Source organism: Balaenoptera physalus (genome assembly GCF_965194825.1).
Source record: "Balaenoptera physalus genome assembly, chromosome: 1".
In the NCBI taxonomy this organism is placed as follows: Eukaryota; Metazoa; Chordata; class Mammalia; order Artiodactyla; family Balaenopteridae; genus Balaenoptera; species Balaenoptera physalus.
This window is the reverse complement of record NC_138882.1, coordinates 134,661,321-134,682,648: the sequence shown is the minus strand read 5'-3', so window position 1 is coordinate 134,682,648 and position 21,328 is coordinate 134,661,321. Positions and strand designations below refer to the sequence as shown.

Sequence of the window (21,328 nt, the reverse complement as noted above, 5' to 3'; positions counted from 1 at the left end):
TTCATTAAGGACACATAGTTGATCACAGTGATATTAGGATTTATTAGTTGATTTCTTAAAAATTCATAAGAATGCATTCATATCCTCTTCCACTCCCCTGAGTCTTGAACATTTCCCAAGATTGGTATGGGTATATAACAATGAAAACTGCCTTTCACGAGCTAAGAGTGTAGTGGGGAAGACAGACAAGAAGCATGTTCAAAGCACATGATTCTAAAACCAAGCCAAAGAAAGATAAGGCAGAATGAGTCTTTTATTTCTTCAAAACTATGCTATTTGTGTCCCTTTTTTCAGTTTTTGAAATCAAGCTATTATTATTAGAGCAAAAGTTCCCAGAAAATGAAATCCTCATGAACATTATATATTTCACACAATACTAAGACTTTCTTGTCGTCATTGTCTTTTATATCATGAAATCTTAAGACAAAACAAAACAAAAATCTGCCCTCCAAATTGTAACAATCCTTTAAACTTAATAGTTATCGCAGAAATTGACTGGCTGCTTACCAGACTGGTTTTCCTTTCTGTTAAGTACTCAACTGGACTTCATTTCTAAGCCTTTCCTGAAGTTGGGTAGGACCTCATGACTGACGTCTGGCTCACTGACCCACGGATTGTGAATGGAAATGATATATCCTACTTCCAGGCCTGGATCAAGAAATCAAAGAAAATGAAGAAAGTATAAAAATTTGGGAGTAGAAAGGGATGGAAAAATGGCTGCCATTACACTTCTAAAAATAGGAAATAAAATTGAAATAGCTTTGGAGGGTCCAGTGGCCTATGTCAAGCATCAGATTAAGGATGTGGCCTTCTAACTAAAGCAGGAATCAGGCTTCCAAATTCTCTACAGCCCCAAAGGAGGGCCTGATCTCTCATGCCAACTTCAGGTGTGGTGATGAGGATCAAGGAAGAAGTTTTCAAAGGATGGAGGAAGGGACCAGGGAGAAAAATGGATAAAGGAGATGTTCCCAGAAATTAAACTCAGCGCCTAATCAAGAAATTTGCGCCTCCTCGTGTGTAGGGGCCCTTTAAACGGTCAACTCTGCAGGGCTTCATAAATCCTTGCCACGGCCCCTTTTTCCCTTTCTGAATGGAAGCTTTTATTGTGGTTACTTTATTTTTTTAACTACCTTCGTAAAGTGCGTATGTGTATAGTTTGGGAGTAGAGGATGGAAATATGTTGTTTTATGTTCATAAGAGCCACATTTGAACTTAATGGAGAGTTTTTGTATCGCTAGAAGATACTAAACGCTGAACGCAATGACTGGATAGGACTTTAGGAGAGTGGAAGAATTAGTGCTGTATGTGGGAGCAAAAGGAAAAATGGATATTTAGTGACTAAAAGAGAAGACTGCAGCAGAGACTGGCTAAATTAAAAAAAAAATCTATTTCTTCTTTGTCTTTGGTGCACATTTTCCAGACTTTCTTGTCATAGGTTGGAGCTAGAAGTCTGAGTGCTGGCTGATAGAATGTAGATATGATTTATGCCATATCTAAGCCTAGCCCATAAAAACTTCCTGCATGCTCCTCTACTCTTTCTCTTCCTTCGCCTGGCAGTTGGATAGTGAATGCTTGAGTTGACTGTGGAAGCCATGTTTTGAAGATGGCAGAGGCTTCATCAGCCTGGTCCTTGAATACCTCCATGAAGGAAAGTACCCCTCACCTCAACCGTTCAGCTCTATATTTGGCTTTGGCATAAATGAAAAATAAACTTAAATTGAGATAAGCCACTGAGATCTCAACTTTTATCTGTTATATAAGTTAGGGCATCTAAAAATAGATAGCTTTAAAAAATCCCACTGAAAATAGTAATTTTGAAGATTAAGAAATCTAGCATAGCTTATTGCTGACTTTAATTGAGATTGTTTAAAATTGTAAAATTTTGGATGATCATCTCAACAACTAAATAACTATTTTGTTTTCAATAACGTTGCTGTAATTGGCATGGAAAGTCAATAGAGTTAATTTTTTATATTCCAATGGAAATATTTTGTATGAATTTCTGGAAGGAAATAGAACATGAGGTGGCAAAAATCACAATATTACACACAAGGTTGACCATATATATTTAGCAAATCCTTCAGTGGAGTGAATAATCCCAATTAGAAACATCAAAACAAATAAAATGAGTCTTTGGCCAGGGTTAAAACTGGGTAAGCTTTTAGGAAAAGTAGAAGAAAAACTGGGAAACACATTCTTTCATAGAAAGAATGACAACATTTGTTAAAGTTCAGCTTCAGAACTATCACCACCTCAACTTCAGCTGGAATTCTGGCCTGGGAAGAAATCAGTGTAGACTTTGGGACAGGGATTCATGCCTTGATGTATTGCTCCCTTCCTTCTCCCAGTTGAAAGGGCCTCTGATTTGGCAAGAAATATAAATATTCACACTTCTTTTTTAGTAACTTCCTCGGAGCACAGAGGAATAAATACTCAGTACTGATACTGATTTCTATAATCCTGAATCCCTACATTGTATAGCACATATTTATTTAATAAACATTTATTGGGCGTCTATTATGTGTCAGGCACTGCTTCTAAATATTAGAGATATAGTAGTGAACAGAACATACAAAAGTCTCTGCCATAATAAAGCATACTCTGATGGGAAAGACAGAGAAAAAAAAAGGATAAGTGGGTAGATTACATAGTGTTAGTTACAGTGCTAAAGAGAAAAATAAAAAAGAAGAGGGATACAAATAATTGGGATGGAAATTACAATCTGAGAAAGAGTAAGATTTCACTGAAAAGGTGAAGTTGAGGAAAGACCTAAAGGAAGGTATGGATCTATCCGTGTTGATCTGCAAGGAAGTTCATTCCAGGTGGAAGGAAGAGCAAGTGTGAAAACCCGAAGTGGGAGCATGCTTGGCATGTGTGAGAAACAGTATGGAGGCAAGTGAGACTGGAGTCAAATGAATATGGGGAAGAGTTGTAGGGAACTATGACATAGAGAAAATGAGATATTGGCTCACATAGGACTTCGTGATTCATAGCAAAAATTTTGGTTCCACTCAGTGACATGGAGAAATATGAGAGGGTTTTTAGCAGATCTGACAGGATTGCTATGACTCCAATGCTGAAATAAAGTGAAGAAGCCTAGACTAGAATCGGTGACCAGTTAGAAGTTTATTATGAAAATCCAGGCAAGAGATGATGTGTCTCAGACCAGGGCAGTGAAGGTAATGAGAAGTTATCATGTTCTAGATGTATTTTGAAACTAGAGTTGACAGGACTTAATGATGAACCCAATGTGGAGTCTGAGAGAAAGATGAGTCAAAGATGACTCGAAATTTTAGGGCTTGAACAACTGAAAGGATGGAATTCCATTTCCTGAGATGGGAATGACAGCAGGAGGAGCTAGTTTAGAGGGAAATATGTGGAGATCAGATTTAACATCTTTCAGTGTGGGATGTTTTCTTGACATTACAAGTGGAGTTACTGAGAGTGTGGGTGGGTACATCAGCCTTGAGTTTGGTGCTGACTTTTCAGCTAGAGATACAGATGTGGAGCAGCATATAGAGGCCACTTAAAGCTGAGAGATTGAATAATATCTCTTAGGGATTGAGTATAGCAGGAAAAGAGAAGCAAGGGAATGCACTCTCATATTTAGGTATTTGGAAGAAAAGGAGGAATCATCAAAAGAATCTGAAAAGGAAAAGCCAGAAAGGAGAAAAATAGGCAAATGTGGTTTTATGGAAGCCAAGTATTGAAAATACTTTTTAAAGTATTTTTAAGAAGGAGAAAGCAATCCATTAACCAAGTCAAGTAAGACAAGGACTGAGGAATTACATTTGGATTTAGCAACGTGGAGATCATTTATGACACAGAGTTTTACCGAAGTGTGGGAACAGAAACCTGACTACAGGTTCAACAGGGATGGGAAGGAAGAGATAGTTGGAGGCAGTGAGTATCAACTTTGCATTTCATGTATGTAAGTGATAATGTTTTGGCCATAAATTAAAAAGAATTTTACTGTTTTGACATGAGGACTCAAGCTCATATTTATCAAAATTTTACTGCAGTTTACAGTCAGCACAAAACTGTCATATTGCAAGATCAAACTTCAGTGTCTCCTTTTCTGTGAAGTCTTTTCTGCCTCCCTCATACAGTTAATTGCTGTGTCTTCTGTGCTCCCCAAACACTTCATAAATACATTTGCAGTGTTTGTGTTTAATACTGTGTTGCAAAATTTGTGTTCTAATCATTTATGTATCCGTCTCCCCCATTACATTGTGATGCCTCATCCTTGTATAACAACTCAGTGTTTTGGTAAAAGTATGCACTCAATAAATGTGTGGTGAATAAATGAATATCACATTTTAAGTCAGATGTAGGGCAATGCAAAAAGGAAATTTATTGATTATTAAGGGTTACAGGTGGATATAGGGTCCTTATTCACTTTTCCAAAGATTTAAAGCCCATTACTTTAGGAAACTAATGGCACCTATTTCTCTGAATGTAGCCGCTCATTGTCCCTTTTATTATGAAATAAAGGACCTATAAAATAATTAGCCATGAATGTGCCATTCAACGAATTATTATGCTTTTATTTTTTTGTTGTTTTTTTTCAGATTAATAATTTTTTGACTCTTTTTCTCATTATAACATCATTCAAATTATTAAGTTAGGAACTACATAGATAACAGAATCTAGGTAAAGTTTTTTCTCTGGGACAGAAATCTGGAATTCAGTTCACAGAGTTTTGAAAATCTCCATATCATCAGAGCTTATCAGTGCTTAAACTAACATTACTATAATTTCAATTTAAAAGAGAGACAGTTGATCTGATTTGGAATACTGGGCTGTTCTGTGAAGCTACTTTCCCAAGGGTGATTAGTTTCAATATTAATTTTTAATATGACCCTTTTACAGCCTGCTTACACACATGATCCTGTTTGATGCATTGAATTAAGAATACAAGAAAAATGCCTATTAAACTAAAATATTAAGGGTGGGGAGGATGGACAGATTGGGAGTTTGGGATTGACATGTACACACTGCTATATTTAAAATAGGTAACCAACAAGGACCTACTGTACAGCAGAGGGAACTCTTGTTCAATACTCTGTAATAACCTAAATGGGAAAAGAATTTGAAAAAGAATAGGTATATGTATATGTTTAACTGAATCACTTTGCTGTATATCTGAAACTAACACAACATTGTTAATCAACTCTACTCCAATATAGAATAAAAAAAATTTAAAAACTAAAATATTAAATGTGATATAAAATATTTTATACTTCTCTACATTTAAAACAAATAATTGACATGGAAGCCAGACTACTCCTAAGAAAACCCTTACTTGAACTATACACTGAAAGAAGTATATAGATTCAGGATAATATGCTAATTCTACTCTAAATATTAGACAGATATTTTGAGTGAGGGAGACTTTTTGTCTGGTTTGATTGTTGTTTTTAAAAAGGAAACTTAAAGCAAAGAAATGGCTTTCAAATTTTTCCCCTACTAGGAAACGTTCATGTTGAGAGAAGTTATATCTATCTATGTAGCTATCTATGTAGCTATCTATCTATCAATCTAAATATATCTCCCCAAATTGAATTTTTAGTACTTATGAAATATTAACTTTAGAGTTTGTATCAACTCCACTATACTTTTCAAGACTACATCAAATAAAATATAAAATTCTGATAAATTGTTCAATATATTCATTTCAATGAGCAGCCAAAGAACTTTGTGTAGAAAACCCTAACTATGCAGGCATAATTAAACCATTTTCTCAGATATAGTTAAAATGGAGAATATTCACTAAATTAGGTTGACAGCAAATGTATAATGGCTTTCCATGTACAACTTTTTACAAACTCACCTGCTTAGAGGCACGTGTAATGGGCAATTTTCATATTTTGACTAAATAGAATCTGAACACCCTATCACTTTGGAAATAGCTCCTATGAATGGATCTTAGTGAAAGAAAGAGCCCCACCTTCTGCTTCTAAAACTCAAGTGAGGTAGATTTTTCATGCATCTGACAGCTTAGTTCTTGAGTGTAGGAACGTAGGTTTGGTCAACTGCTCAGGACTTTGGACCTTAGGGAAGTGAAGCAGATATGGGAACAGTTAGATATTACTCAGGGTAGCAGTAGTAGAGCTGAGATTCCAATGGAGATGACAGTTGTCCATGAAGGTGGTATCCTTACCTGTAGCATGACCTTAGCTGTGTGCTTGGCTGCCTATTGGCTGCATTTTTGGTTGCATTTCCTATCTTGATGTCATCCTGTTCTCCAGATTTTCCATCATTCTGAGAGCTAGCCAAGATTCTTCCAATGAATTCCTTTTCTGCTCAAATTAGCCAGTTTGTTTCTGTTGTTTGCAACCAAGACTGACAGACTATAACATGTGAATATACTGGTATCACAGATTTATAAAACATTGTGACCCCTTAAAGTAAAGTTTTACTTTATTTACTTTTGAAAAATATTTTTCAGTTTTTCTGAAAGCCTGAAATTAAGAGTGAAATTCTCAGGACTTTAGGGATTTTTTTCAAACATCACCAAAACTTATTCCTGACAATTACAGAAGATATGACTCTTTATTTTACTGTGCCTATTTATAAAGTGGTAAACTATTCAAATTCAGCTTTTATTTTCTTACTAAGCAATTTCTTAGGAGAATTCACTATTAACTATCCAAGTCACAGAGCAATGGATGTTTTATCACTTTCATTATAATATGTGGTGAAATATTGTCATATTTTCTTGAGAAAACAGTATGATATACTAACCCAAATATAATTTTAGATGAAGAGTAATTAAACTTTCAAAGAAACAAGAGGAATGACAACTTGGAAAATATAGAATAGCAACCTTTATTCACCTCACTGTATTTACTGATTATAAATGTGGAAACTGAAGTCATATTGTGAAGAAAAGACATTGTTGTTCATTATATAATAGATCTGGGCAGCAGTAAGTACACACACCAACACACACACATACAGGAAGTCTTTCTTTGGCAACATTTTCCTATTATTTTTCTGAACAGAAAATACATTGTTAATTTCTCTCTCTCTCTCTCTCTCTCTGTCTGTCTCTCTGTCTCTCTCCCCCTCCCTCCTCCTTTTCTCCTCCCTCCCTCCCTCCCTCTCCTCCTCCCCTTTTCCCTCTTTTTTCTCTTCTCCTTCTTTCTCTTTTCAGATTTAAGGTGAGGTTGGCTTCCTAGAGAAAGGATTAGAGAAACAGAGAACTTTTGCTCCAGTTTGGTGACTGTCTTCTAAACATCCAGATTAACTCTATCAGATAATTCCTTTTAAAATTCTCTTCGAAGGTTACCAATCACACTTTCCTGTAGGATAAGTGCATGAAAGGATGGATGTCATGTGAACATTTTGAGTTATCTGACAAAAGTTAAGGTAAATGTCTTTTTATTCTAAACTAAGTTTATTTTTGACATATCCAAAATCAACAGATGACAGATTCTTCTTGAAATGATACTAGCCTGAGGATGTACCTAAACATAAAAATGAAGCTCATTGTATAATTTCTTGTGTTACTTTGTAAAAGATATTCATTCCTCATATATTAAACTATGAAAGTTTTGTTAATATATTGTTACAACTGAATTATGAGAGAACAGAAATTTCTGGACACACATGCTAGTTGTCTATCTATAAATTGGAAATATACATTTCCAGCAAAAAAAAAATTCCAAATTAAAAAAAAAAATCTTTCTCCTTGTCAACATTTAAAATTATTAGACAGTAAGACTTTCAAAAGCATAAACTAGTTACATATCTATCAACAGGAAAAATGTATTTCCAGAAATAAATTTTATTCCAAAAAAATCTGTTTTTCTCCATGTCAGCATTTAAAGCAGGTGCCATCTTCTGAATAATTAAATCACAAGATGTTACTTACATGAAAATCTTAGCAAATGAAACAAACAGAAACTGCTGGCTGCACTGTTGTCATTTCTTCTTTTTTTTTGAATTATCCAGAACACCACATGGCTGGCTTGGAAGTTTATTTTCCAGATCACTGATAGCAATGTGATTTTGTGTTTGTATGTGTGAGTATGTGCTTTGTTTTGAAAGACATCAGCTTGAAGCAGTTTCAAATCTCTGGCAACAATTTCTTAAGGAGTATGTCATAAATGAGCTGTTGACCACATTTTTGCCAGGTCACTTGTCAAATGTGCTGTAGGGAGATATCAAGTTTCAGGGCAACCACAACCCACATTTATGAAACTACTTAGAAAACTATGTAAGAGTTCTGTGGATTCTATTAGGTGCTTTAGAACAACCAAGAAAACTTTATTCTTTTTTATTAGCATATTAGAGTCTCCAAAGAATATTGTATAAGTTCTTTTTCTAAAATAAGGTCCCCAAATTTTCTCAGGAAATTCCATGTGCTTGGAGTATTTGTTTAAGCACAATTCAAACCTGCAGGAGGTAGAAGTCTGCTGCGTTTAGTGTAAAGTTAACTTTTTTGAATGCAAAAAGGTCAAAATTAATGAAGAAACTAGCAAATTCAAAGTTCCACTGAGGAACATCCCAATGCTTTTAGCAATTCACTTGAAATGAAGGAGGAAAACCACCCCCTTTAACATTTTGAAGCTTTGAAAGCCTAATGGACCATGCTACCTCCTGCAGTTTCTACCAAACCAAAATTTGCAAGGACTGGGCTCATTAGCATTAAGTGGAAGCAGACCATTCAGCTCAGCAATAGTCTTACAATGTTTTCACCGTTACCGTTGATTTTGGTTGAAGAGATATTGCCATCTCAACTGCTACTTTATTTTCCTTATTGCTGTTCATATAAAATTCCTGTTATCCCCTGAATTAAATGCCCCTCCCTCCAAATGACAAAAAACTTTTTCTTTTAACAAGTGTCCAAAATATATTCATTTTTCAACAAGGTAGATTCTTGAAGCAAGGCCACCCTTGTTATGTTTTGTTTATTTCTCCTTCTATATGTTCCAAACTATTGGGTAATGGTTTGTGGATTAAGGAAGAAAATGAGTAATTAGAATATAGAGAATGTAGAATATTAGATAACTTGGGGGGTTTTTTTCTGAGTCATTGCAAGAGATATTATCAAACCTTAAAATATTGGCAATTCATTAAATTCAACTGCTTTTAAGATTTTTGCATCTCATCATTTTAGGGGAAATTTTGGATTGCAATGAAAAACCCATGCATTATTTAGCACACACCCATCCAGGTTACCTGGTTCTGATTCTACGGGGACTCCACCTTTCATTGCATTTGAACTATTTTACAAGTTGTAGATAAATGATAGTAAGGCAAAGTATTTCTTGTCAGTCAACACATAAATAAATTCTGTTGGTTAAAGTTTCAATTAAATTGTTTATTCTGGAAGAAGCCAGTTTTACCTCTATTAGCATATTAATTTCAATATTCTTGATCTATAAATGTGCCTGTTCTTTGGATTATCCTTTTATCTGGTTGTAACATCTTAGTCCTTCATTAATGAACTAATGTGTTCATTTTACATGTGTGTGAAAGTTGTGCTTTTCATTTTTTTCAAACTAGAGTGATATTCACAGGATTTGCGTTATATTTCTATTTTGACAACAAAATACAAATGTATTCCTTAGGTTGTACATAGTTTAATTTCTAAAATTAGAATCTTTCTCTTGTTCTACTGCCCCAGCACAAACAGATGTGCATATAATTAGTATTTTGATATAAATTGGCTCAAACAACATTGCTCAAGATTAAAATCAGTATTCTATTGTGAATTTTAAAAAAATGTGTATATATTCTGCTCTCCATTTCCCTAAGAATTCTGTTGATTGCAGATGCCTAGGAAATAGTCTTAGTGGATTATTCAAAACTTGGCAGGTTTTTGCAAAATGCTATATTAAAAAATACATATGATTATGACAAGATCCTCCATTTGGTGTGATGGGCCTAATATTATCAAGGGCTGTGTGTCCAAAGGCAGTTGCACCCCAAAAGTTTTAGATGAGATGTATAATGTGATTTGTCTTTAAACCACATACCCTCTAGAGGCATTGGAAAATAAAAGGATGGCATTAAAGGAAAAAAATTTATCTACATATAAACAGTTACTTATATATAAATATAAATGTACATATAGTTGTTTGTGAAGCTAGTAATGTGATCACATCCTTTTTCTATTTCTAAGAAGGCTCATGGAAACTGAAACAAATTGGGAGTATTTTTGCATTGCACATTTGGCTCAGATCTGCCACTTAGTGGAAGTATAATCTTTAGCAAGTGACTTAAAATTTCTGAATATCATGTTCATCATCAATGAGACAATAATAACATTTTAAAGTACATTTAAAGTCAGAGTAGTAATATCTGCTGAAGTACTTTGCCATCGTAAAATTCAAGGTAGAGATAGCTGTGACCCTTCAGGAGTAATTCTAACTGCCACATCTGTCTCTGAGGTGGAGCACGTTTCTTAGATTGAAGAAGACCTTGGGGGAGTCATGGTAGTCTTAATAGGGCTGTGGGAGGAGCTTTTAGGGAGACGACTGAAAACTATTCCTTCTTTCTTCCTCTCCAGAAAGATTGGACAGTATTTATTTGATTCATTTGCCAATTTTTTCTTTTTCTACTAAACATGTCAATTCTTAAATATTTTCAGTAAGTTTGGGATTATTAGACAAAAGCTTATATGAATGTGAAGGTATATGCTTCCTCAAAAGTTCGGGGGAGTACATTGACACTCTGGTGTTTGGATCAAATTACATTATCTTGAATGAATTATTCTTGGAAAATTTTCTCTTAAATTTCTACCTGCCAGGCAAAAGCAAGTAATTATTTTCCAAATACCTAGATGTCATTTTGAAGTATCTCTGTTTTGACCTATTATGTTCAGAGAGAAAATAGCTCTGCTTCATATGCTAGCTTTCAGGGTCTGAGACTTGATGCTTCTGTTTCCATGTGATTATTTGCAGAATAGAATTTACAAAGGGAGAAATAATGAGCCAGTGGGAAAATCAGATGTTTATTAGTGTGTGTTTTCATTGTTTGAGGGGGAAGGGATTCGGTAGATATGGTTTTCCCAGAATAGCAATGACACCCATATTTCAAAATAGCCTGTTACACCAAGTACAGATAGTCTGTTGTTTTGTTTATCTACAATATTGTTCCCTTTTATTTGGTTGATGAGCATAAATGGACAGATTTGGAAAAGATGGCTTAAATCAGTCATTTGGGGTGGCTCTCATTTGCATATTATAACCATCACAAACTATGGGCTTTCAGCCAAATCACATTTTGTTTGGAAAGCAAGGTGTTTTTTTTACTGAAATTGTATCTGAATGCCTTGAAGTGGAGTATATACTCCGTTTTATACCCAGCTGTCTTATGAAATTGTACTATCTGCCTGGATGTTTAGCCTGAAAAACCAACAGGATTTCATCATCAGTCTCTGTTACTAACTTTGATGCATTTCAGCAGGTAAAAGTTCTAAATAATTGATAATAAAATCTTTCCAGAAAATTTCTTCTTTAGGCTAGATGTAGTTCAGGTTATTAGACACTTTGGGAATCAGCAATAGAGAGAAAGGCTACAAAATGGATCCTTTTAAAACTGTAGCATCTAACATTTTCACCTTGTATTGCATTGGAGTATCTGAAAGACGTGAATGTGGTACAGTGGATGCAGCAGAAAATGAAGAAGGGAATAGCAGAAATATGTTTACTATTTCTTTCTTTTTCCGTTAAACTAATAGAGTTTTCAAATGAGTCAAATACATATTTTAATTGATAAACTGACTTTATATTCACCTATTGGAAACAGTACAACATATTTTTACATCAGATTATGAAATACGGATGTTTTACTAAAAGACAGGAAGAGCTTGTTCCAGTCTTTAAAGTAAATACATATTCAAAGGATCTTAAGGCATACCATTTATTCATATTCATATCTATTGAAATACTGTACATCCACATACTTCAATAAATAGTTAAAAACCTGACCTCTTTTTAAATCATTTCTGAGTTTCAAAAAACAATTTTTATTGAAAAGATTAAATAGATAACTTTTGGCTGTGTCACAAAGCTAAGCACAATGGATAAATTAACAATTATGCAGTAAATTTGATCAATATAGATAATTGGCTTTGATAAATTTCTCAGAGTTTTCTGAGTTCACACACTGGGGTATTTATATATATATATATATATATATATATATATATATTGTCCTGAATTATCTGGTAATTTTCTCAGTTCTCCAGTCTACTTTCTAGATATAGCTTAAATGTTATGATGAAGCGTTAATTTTTCAGTTAAGTCCAAACTCCCCAAAAGTGGCTTTAAGTTTGACATTCTCTCTCTCAAAACTTTTAGTGTCACCCCATAACACAATACTGTAATTTGGGCAGTACTTTTTGTTATATAATTGCTGCATAATAGGAACTTAATGGTGTAACAGGACTTATGTTTCAAATGGGATCGTTGTAAAACATAATTACACCAGTTGCAGTTAAAAGAATGCAAATGTATTAAGTCAGCTACCCTAATATTCTGGTTCCTCCCTCCCTCCCTTCCTTTCTTCCTTCTTTCTTTTTTTTTTTTTGCTTCTCCCTTTACCTCTTTCCCTTTTCAGTCTTTTTCTTTTCTTTCTACTCTCCTTTCTCAACTGCTCTTTATTTTTCTTTTTTCTTTCTTTGAAAAAAATTCAGGGGCAACAAAAAGAGTCCCACAAATGAAACCCGTGGAAATATAATGCTGAAATGAATAGCTAGAAAAATTGTTATAGATCAAAAGATAAATCAGTTTCATAAAACTGCTATTTTGAAATTGCAACAATCTTGTACAATCAGGACTGATAAGATGGAATAATCAGACGTTTCATATGTCCATAAATGTAAAATCATCTACTTGAACATCATATGCAATACATTCACACAAAAAAGCAAATACTGTAGCCTTATTTGAACAATATTGAACTCATAAATACTCATGATTTCACTCTGTCCAGGGGCCTAACAACTAGGAATGCTGCTTGATACAGAAAAACATAGTGAATACCTCCTCTATTTAAAAAGTCACTCAAGAAATTCTCTTCTAACATAAAGGCAAATACATATAGCTACTGAGCTATGACTGTACTTCTGTCACATCCTATGGGAAAAACACCAGACTCCACAAATTCGGAATCATGACAACACTTTGAACTAATTATTTGGTTCATCCATAGTTTATACCTCAATTTACCTCACATTTACCCTACAAACCTTACAAAGAGGAGGTATTTTTAACTCTAGGAAAGCGATCACTGTATAATATGCATTCTTGATCTGTTTCTTTCTCCCAAACAATGGTACTGATGGTTAACACTTTTGTGGTAGCACCACTATTTCTAGTAAGTAGATTATTATGGAGTGTGCCACTTTAAAGCTGCAATACACACAAAAAATATTTTGTAGTTTACTCACCAATTCCACAAAGAATATTTTTAAAAAGCAAATCAATAATAATCAAAGTTAAAATGCCATATGTGTTTAAGAAAAACCCTTATATCAGTCAAAATAATGTAATAAATTATTACAGTGAGTAAATTTAATAGCATTATGCCATATTATTGCCATTTTGTGGAAATATTGTACGTTTATGCCTCCTCATTTAGGATTCACATTTCTAGTTAAAACAGATTTATGGTGTACTTTGGGACTAAATTTTACTTATATTTTACTTATATACATTTCTTTCAGGGCAAAATATTATATATCTTAAATGTATAAAACCTTCGTGAAATATCTTGTTTCTAACTATATTAGTAGGTGATTTGTAGTTATTATGACTTGCAAAAGGGAACTATTTGCAGAAATCTCTCTAGGTATAGTGAAATTGGTAACTTTATTAAACCTGTAAAATGGCTTTCAAGGCTATGGTCTTTCTTTAGTAAAGAGTAACACCAACAAACTATTCTTGTAATATAATACTTCTTAGAGTAACCGGATTTTCTTTCAAAAATGTAGTTTTCATTCTTTATGATAGAAATAATTTAATATCCATGATAAGTTAATAATTAGTAGATTTTAAGATATTCTTCATCACTGGTGGCTGGTCTTCATTTGAACACATCTTACATATATCACATAAGAAGAAATAAAGCATGGTAATTTTTTTTTTTCTTTTTGGCCTTGTTTGTTTGAGCTGACATGGCTATAGAGAAAGATTTAACTGCAGAATTTGTTATTTCAGGGATTGATCTGCTGCATACCAGCATGGAATATTTGTTATAATATATTTTGGAGCTTTTGAAATACAATATGCATACCAAACTATCAACTGAGTGATGTTTTCAGATGGAAAATAGGCAAAATACTCCTATCCACAGGAACACTATATCTAGCATACCAACTTACCTGCCACAGAACCAAAAATTTTGAGTGCTTACCAACTCATGTAATATTAGGTAATTGGACTTTGTGTCCTTTCTGACAAACCATCTTAAAGATTTTGGCCTGGAACAGTGAAAGGAAAAGATGCTGTATTGCTAGGCAATCCTTTGGATGGACTGTGCTATCATTTTAAAGGGAATTATTTCCCCGAGTGGATCTCACATTTAGCTACAACTAAAGAAATCATATGGTAGATTTACCTGTACTATGTTAGTTAAATTGTTTTTCATCACAAAACTGAGTCATCGTGGGGCAAAATTCTCAAAATGCTACTGGTAATGAGGGAAGAGATTTTTACAGCTTGATAACTCCTTTGTTCTTTAGAGACAGGATATAGTTTAACTTTATCATTGTGGTTTACTTTTGCTTTCAAATTGTAGAATTTGGCAAAAACACTTTTATTAGTTGGAGATGAAGAGAAAATTATTATTTCATGAAGGCACACCCATGCTGAACTTACAGGAAAGAGAAGCAGAGCTGCACAGCCAGTTATATTACAAGGCTCATTCCTGAAACCTGAATATCATGCGAGCAGAAAAATCTAGATATGTTATATTTTGAAGAAATGATCTGAAGGCAGTATTATTTGCTTTTTTATCAAAAAAGAAAAAAATGCATCTTTGTAAATGTGGATTGACTCTTATTGAAACAGGGAAATGAATGCTTGTATTGCAGCCTTAAAGAATCACATATTCACTGCAATATTCGTTTTTTGTAAACTACAGCCTGCAACCTAGCAGACCATGACTGAATGCTTCTGAAAAGTTGTAGATTACAAACATGAAATCACAATTAATATCCTCTAAAAGTAATTTCAGAGCTTTCACGTCTTAAAAAAAGGACAATGTGTACTGCTTCACAAGGTAATGTAGCTAATCAAAAAAAGAGTAGAATTAAAGTATTTACATAATGAGCAATTCTACAGAAGGCGATCATCCCCATGTAAGCACTGCTGATTATATCCCACGCTGCTTTTAACAAACTGTACCAGATTGGATCCAGCCATCAGCACTTTCAGAGAATCCTTAAAAGCCTTTTATGGGTCTTTAAATTTATTGTAGAATGGCATTCTTCAGGTAGAATATGCTGGTGAAAGAGGACAGTGTCAACACAAGGTACCAGCAGGAGAAAAGAACGTCAGCGCTCCCGGTAATTCCATACTGGGCTGTACTTGGAGCTGGAAAGAAATGGAAAAGAATAAATCAAAATCTAATTTGTGTCTTTCAAGATCTTAACAATAATCAAAAGGCAGCTGGGTGTACTGGAGAGAACACTGGCACTGGACTCAGACAGACTTAGGTTCACATCTGGTTCTGCTGTATGACAACATGTGGCCTATTCGACTAACCTCTCTGAGCTTCACTTTTCTCAAGGGCAAAATAGAAATAATATAATCCACCTGGCAAGGCTGCAGTGAGAATTGGAGATGAAGCACATGTAGCACATTGCACTGGGCTGGACGCACACTAAGTATTCAACAAATATCAGCTAACATTATTATTCCTCTTACATTCATTGTAAATATTTGCATTAGTGGACAATATTCATTTAGTATATATTTTAAATTTTTATTGAGATATAATTGACTTATAACATTGTTTTAGTCTAAGGTGTACAACAGTGTTGATTTGATACATTTATATATTGCAATGTGATTACTACCATAACGGTAGCTAATACCTCTATCATGTCACATAATTATCATTTCTTTTCTGTGGTGGGAACAATTAAGATCTAGTCTCTTAGCAACTTTGAAGGTTATAATACAGTAATGTTGTCTATAATCACTATGCTGGGCATTAGCTTTCCAGAACTTATTTATCTACTGATTGTGTTTGTACACTTAAACAACAATCTCCCCAGTTTTCCCAGCTCCCAGCCTCTGGTAACCACTATTCTACTCTCTGTTTTTACAAGTTCTACTTTTTTTAGATTCCACATCTAAGTGATATCATACATATATACATGCATATCTTTTTGGATCTTTTTTATTGGCCAAATACTATACAAAATGCTGGAAAAACAAAGAGATTTTCTCTTCTAATATCTTTTCCAATCCTAGGAACATTAGAATTGCATGTGCAAACTGCAGTGACACAGAAAACTGTATTTAAATCTGCCTGGGCAAGGGAAGGATGATTTAACAGAGAGTTTTGCCAAAGGAGACCATCATTTGGGTAGGGAAAACACTATATTCAAAGGCATGAGGAAAGGAGAGAGCACGGCATGTATTCTAGGATCTAAAAGTAGGTTAGTCTTGCTGGACTGTGAAGTTTGAGGCCTGGAGTGGAGAGAATTGAAATGGAACTGTAGGCAGATAGAATGACCTTGACTGTAATGGAAAAAAGTTTAGCTTTTTAGACTGAAGGAGATTTTGAAGAATTTGGAGCTGTTGAATTGTATGATTACATTCATACATTGGAAAGATCACAGTTTTATACATAGAGAAGCTCCTGTGGGTACTTGGCTAACAGTCACGTTGAATTTTCACTGAGAGGTTTCACCTAGAGATTCACCAAGTTTGGGATACTGTGGGAGTCTACTGAATGGATTCCACTTCATTTCACAGAGGACAGTTGCCTCTTTGAACGTGAATTATATTGTGTTACAGAAACCGTCACAGGCATGCTCAGCTTTGCTTGAGACTGATTCTCATTTACCATAAGAATAAGAATAGTAATAATAAAAAACTCCACCAACATACTTTTAACTACCTCTTCTTAATGAAACCTGGATTTCAAGCACTGTTTCCTACTAGGAAATGAATAATGCAATTAAAAAAATACTGTTTCACCCCCAAATTCATAAATCCAGAAGCTGTTTTAGTCACACTGAGTTTGAATTACCAACAGCTAGTTTTTAACGGAATTTTCACCAATGACTATATTTTCACGTTACAAGAAGAATAAATTGTGTTGTTTAGAACTCTAAGAAATTAAAGGAGATGAAAGATGCATTGGCCCCTGCCAGTGGGGAGTTTTCTTGACAGTACAATTGTTGATTCTATGTGAGTGAGATTCAAGGTCTGAGACTACTACTCTTTAGTAAACATGGAGCAAAATCAACTATTTGATGTTTTTATTTGCATCACAAATGAGTTTTAAACAAGGAGAAGATGATGAAGAAAATAAGTCTATTGTTGAACAGATAGCTTTTCAAGTTTTGATATGTAAGAAGTCTAATTTAAAACCACAAAACTCCTTAAATTATTTTCTCTTGTTCAAGACTTAGAACGATGTTTTATTTTTTTTAATATAAACAAATATTTAATTGGTCTGTTACCTTCTCAGTGACAGCTATTTCAGAGTTATTTTTGCTGTATTTTTAAGAATCTTGAGTGCAATAAAACTGGTATAATAATACAGGACTAATAATAAGCAAAGCACATAAAATGATTTCATAAATAAGAAATAGATCTTAAAAGCCAAGCACACAGGGCTTCCCCGGTGGCGCAGTGGTTGAGAATCTACCTGCCAATGCAGGGGACACGGGTTCGAGCCCTGGTCTGGGAAGATCCCACATGCCGTGGAGCAACTAGGCCCGTGAGACACAACTACTGAGCCTACGCATCTGGAGCCTGTGCTCCGCAACAAGAGAGGCCGCGATAGTGAGAGGCCCGCGCACCGCGATGAAGAGTGGCCCCCACTTGCCGCAGCTAGGGAAAGCCCTCGCACAGAAACGAAGACCCAACACAGCCAAAAATAAATAAATAAATAAATAAATAAATAAATAAATAAATAAATAAATAAAAATTAAAAAAAAAAGCCAAGCACACAAAGATAACATTTTTATATCATGACAAATTAAATAGTACATTAAGTGGGTAGAGTATAAAAGACTCTCAAAACTCCTTACTCATCCTTTAAAATGCATTTTTGGGGCAATCTTTCCTGAATCCCCTCTCTTTCTCCAACAAGCTGAGCAGATTACCCTATTGTGTCATTAGGTCACAATATATATTGCTTTTTATACAACTATCATACTGCATTACAAATATTTGTGTACATATCTATTTCTCTCACCAGACTGTAAACTCTCCTAGGTCATGTTTTATTTATCTTAGTGTTTCCAGACACAATGTCTGGCAAGTGCTGGTACATAGTGGATATTCAAGAAATATCTGTTGAATGAACAATTCAATTAAATAAATAAATAGGTCAGAGTTAAAAGGAGTATGTCTCTCCTTCAAAACAGAATCTCTTCTGAAGCAAGCCGCTTGTCTATAAGCTAGAGAATCTACCATATGCTTTCTTTCATTCATTCAGCAAATATTTATTAAACTAGGTACCAGGGACTGTACTAAGTACTGGAAATACAATATATAATAAGGTGGGTATGATCCTTTTGTTACTCAATTTCATATGTCTCCATATATATTCCTTTTTATCATATACCTTAAATGCCATCTTTTTCTCCAATGTGCCTTTATCTTCTACTCAGCCTCCTATTGTTTTAGACATAACAAATATATATCATATTTAAAAATTAAATATTACTTTGTAATTAACAGTATATATTTTTTTCATGGATGTCTCAAATGGGTGTATTTTTTAGTTGTTTGTGAATGCAATACTTCCATTAGTCCTAAAATAAAGTAGGAGCCTGTTGCAGCATTGTTACTTGCAATTATTGAATATTATAGAAGTACTGTAAAGTAGCTATTGACAATTAGTAGGCCCCAAAATAAAGAGCAAAGTTAGTTAAGGGAATGTGAGGTCAGATATCTAATGCCAAGTCATATATCATGTATCATCTTTAAGTATACATCGAACATCATTTTTTGGTCCTGGGAACTGAACACAAGAAAAGGTAAATAAACTCAATCTCCTCTCAGGAAAGTTTCATTCTAGTTGGAGATAAAAAATAAAAAGGCAAATATTGAACATTAGGATTTATATAATTACTATAAGGATAATGAATGAACATGGGAGGGCTCCCCAAGGACTCATGGCAGGTAAGTAGTCCAGGCAGCAGACACAGTAACAATTATTTTTTACAAAATGCAGTGATATACACATGTTAGTACATATATATATCTCACTTTAAAAAACTACAGCATAGTAGCCCATTGACTTAGGTATCTTATTATTATGTAGTGTTTATCTCATTGACTGATATTTATTATGTGTTTTGGGGGGACTTGTAAACTGAGTGATTTAGAGTACAAGGCTAATGGTACTTAAGTTATGGGTCTTAGTACTATTTGGGCCACTTAGATTTGCTTGGCATGTTAAATCCCAATCAGCTATTTAAGAAATTATAGAAAATGTTAAGAAATTAAAGAAAATAACTGTTAGCTATTAGAAATTAGCTTTAAGACTCAATTCAAATATCATCTTTAAAAAGTGAAATGTCTTTATAAAACCATATGACAAATTAATTTGGCATTATATTTAATATCATATTTACATATCTATCTTTCCCCATTAGACCAAGAATGTCTTCAAGCCAAGATTTATTATATGTGTATTTTATCACTGGTACAGAACACAGAGTCTAGTACTTAGTAAGTGTTCAATTAAGTGTTTGTTGAATGATGATAAAGTTCACATCCATTTCCAATATTATCACCATAAACACATAAGGGGACACAATATCTTGACTTCTTTTTTCAGAAGAATACTTTCATGACCCATATTTTATTCTTTCTTCTCTCTCTACTTTTAGACTCATTCTTACCTTCTAAGACCTGTACAGAGTCAGAATACCTTCCTTCAGCATTTCAGCAGGACCAGGAAGAAAGATCATGAGGCAGATTATAGGGGAAGAGCATGCATCAAACTTTGTAGCATCATCCTCTTGCAGCAAAAGACAGGGAGTGTAGAGGAACCTGGGCCCCCATATATGGTCCTGAATTTGGAGACATCCAGATGTGTCTCTGGGATGGTCAGATCTGTTGTATGTTTCCTGCTATGTTTTTAGTTGCCTATGAATATCATACTGCTACTCATTCTAAGTAGTATTAGAAGGGAAAGGGCATGTGATCACAGGTGTAGTTGGGCTATAGTGAGGGTTTGGTTTCCTTCTGAGTGATATGAGAAGCCACAAGACGTTAGCCGCAACCTTCAGGGGTTTCCATTGCCTGTGGAGGGAAGCCAAAGTTGTGTAGCTCAGCATTCAGGGACATCTATTATCTCGTTCTAGTCAACTTATCCAGACTCATACACACTGTTAGCTCCAGTCACATGGGCCATTTTCTAAACACATAGAGTGTTTTCATTATTCCCTGTCATTTGCACATGCTATATCCTTCAGCCTAAAAGGCGTTACTTCCTATTCTCCTTCTCCACCTAAGTCCTATTCCTTCTTAAAGATCTAAAATACCACCTCCTCCATGAGGCTCCCCCAATTTCTCTAATAAGAATTGTTAGTCTCCTGCTTATACCCGATTTCATAAATATATCCTTTTTTACTTATAATAAATTATATATATGTATAATATATACATAGAAAGATATATCTTTCTCTTCCACTGGACTATAAACATGTTGAAATTATGGAACATTCCTCCTTGTCATATGTGCATTTGTATCTTATATCAAATGTGTTTAACAGATGTATTTTGAATTGAATGTGGGAAAATATTCCTAAATATGATTTGTGTAATCCATGACCGCTTTGATAAAATACCCTATTTCAATAGTTGTTCCTATGATTTCTTACTCTTAAGGCAAAGTGTGGAAGGAGGAAACTTCTGTTTCTTTCTTACTACCTATTTAATTGTCTTTGGTTTCGAGGAGAAGAATGAAGAAAGGAGAAGACATTTAAATTGAGAAAGAAAGGAGAAAGAAAAGGGAAGGGAAAGGAGGAAGAAAACAAAAGGGTGAAGATTTAAAACTAAGAGAGAGATAATGAGAATACCCAGCCCTTGAGCAATGTGTTAGATGCTTTCAAGTTTGACATTTTATTTAAGAGAAAGAAGGAATGAAATGGGGGTATGTCAGGGAGGCT

The 21,328-nt window shown here is 34.3% G+C and overlaps 1 protein-coding gene and 1 long non-coding RNA gene across 4 annotated transcripts in view; one reads left to right on the top strand and one right to left on the bottom strand.

Annotated features, from left to right (window-relative positions):
- Window positions 1–21,328, top strand: part of LOC309641433 — a 382,184-nt gene that overhangs the window by 254,251 nt on the left and 106,605 nt on the right. The window contains exon 6 of one of the 3 annotated variants that reach the window (XR_014252608.1): window positions 7,160–10,850. The exons of the other annotated variants lie outside the window; for them this stretch is intronic. This is a non-coding gene — a long non-coding RNA (uncharacterized lncRNA). Of the gene's footprint in view, window positions 1–7,159; window positions 10,851–21,328 lie in introns of those variants that run through there. 3 annotated transcript variants of the gene reach the window in all.
- Window positions 11,721–21,328, bottom strand: part of NEGR1 (neuronal growth regulator 1) — an 897,772-nt gene continuing 888,164 nt past the window's right edge. The window contains exon 8 of the mRNA XM_082420866.1: window positions 11,721–15,554. Coding sequence (XP_082276992.1) covers window positions 15,430–15,554 — 125 coding nt within the window. The 3' untranslated portion in view covers window positions 11,721–15,429. The remainder of the gene's footprint in view (window positions 15,555–21,328) is intronic.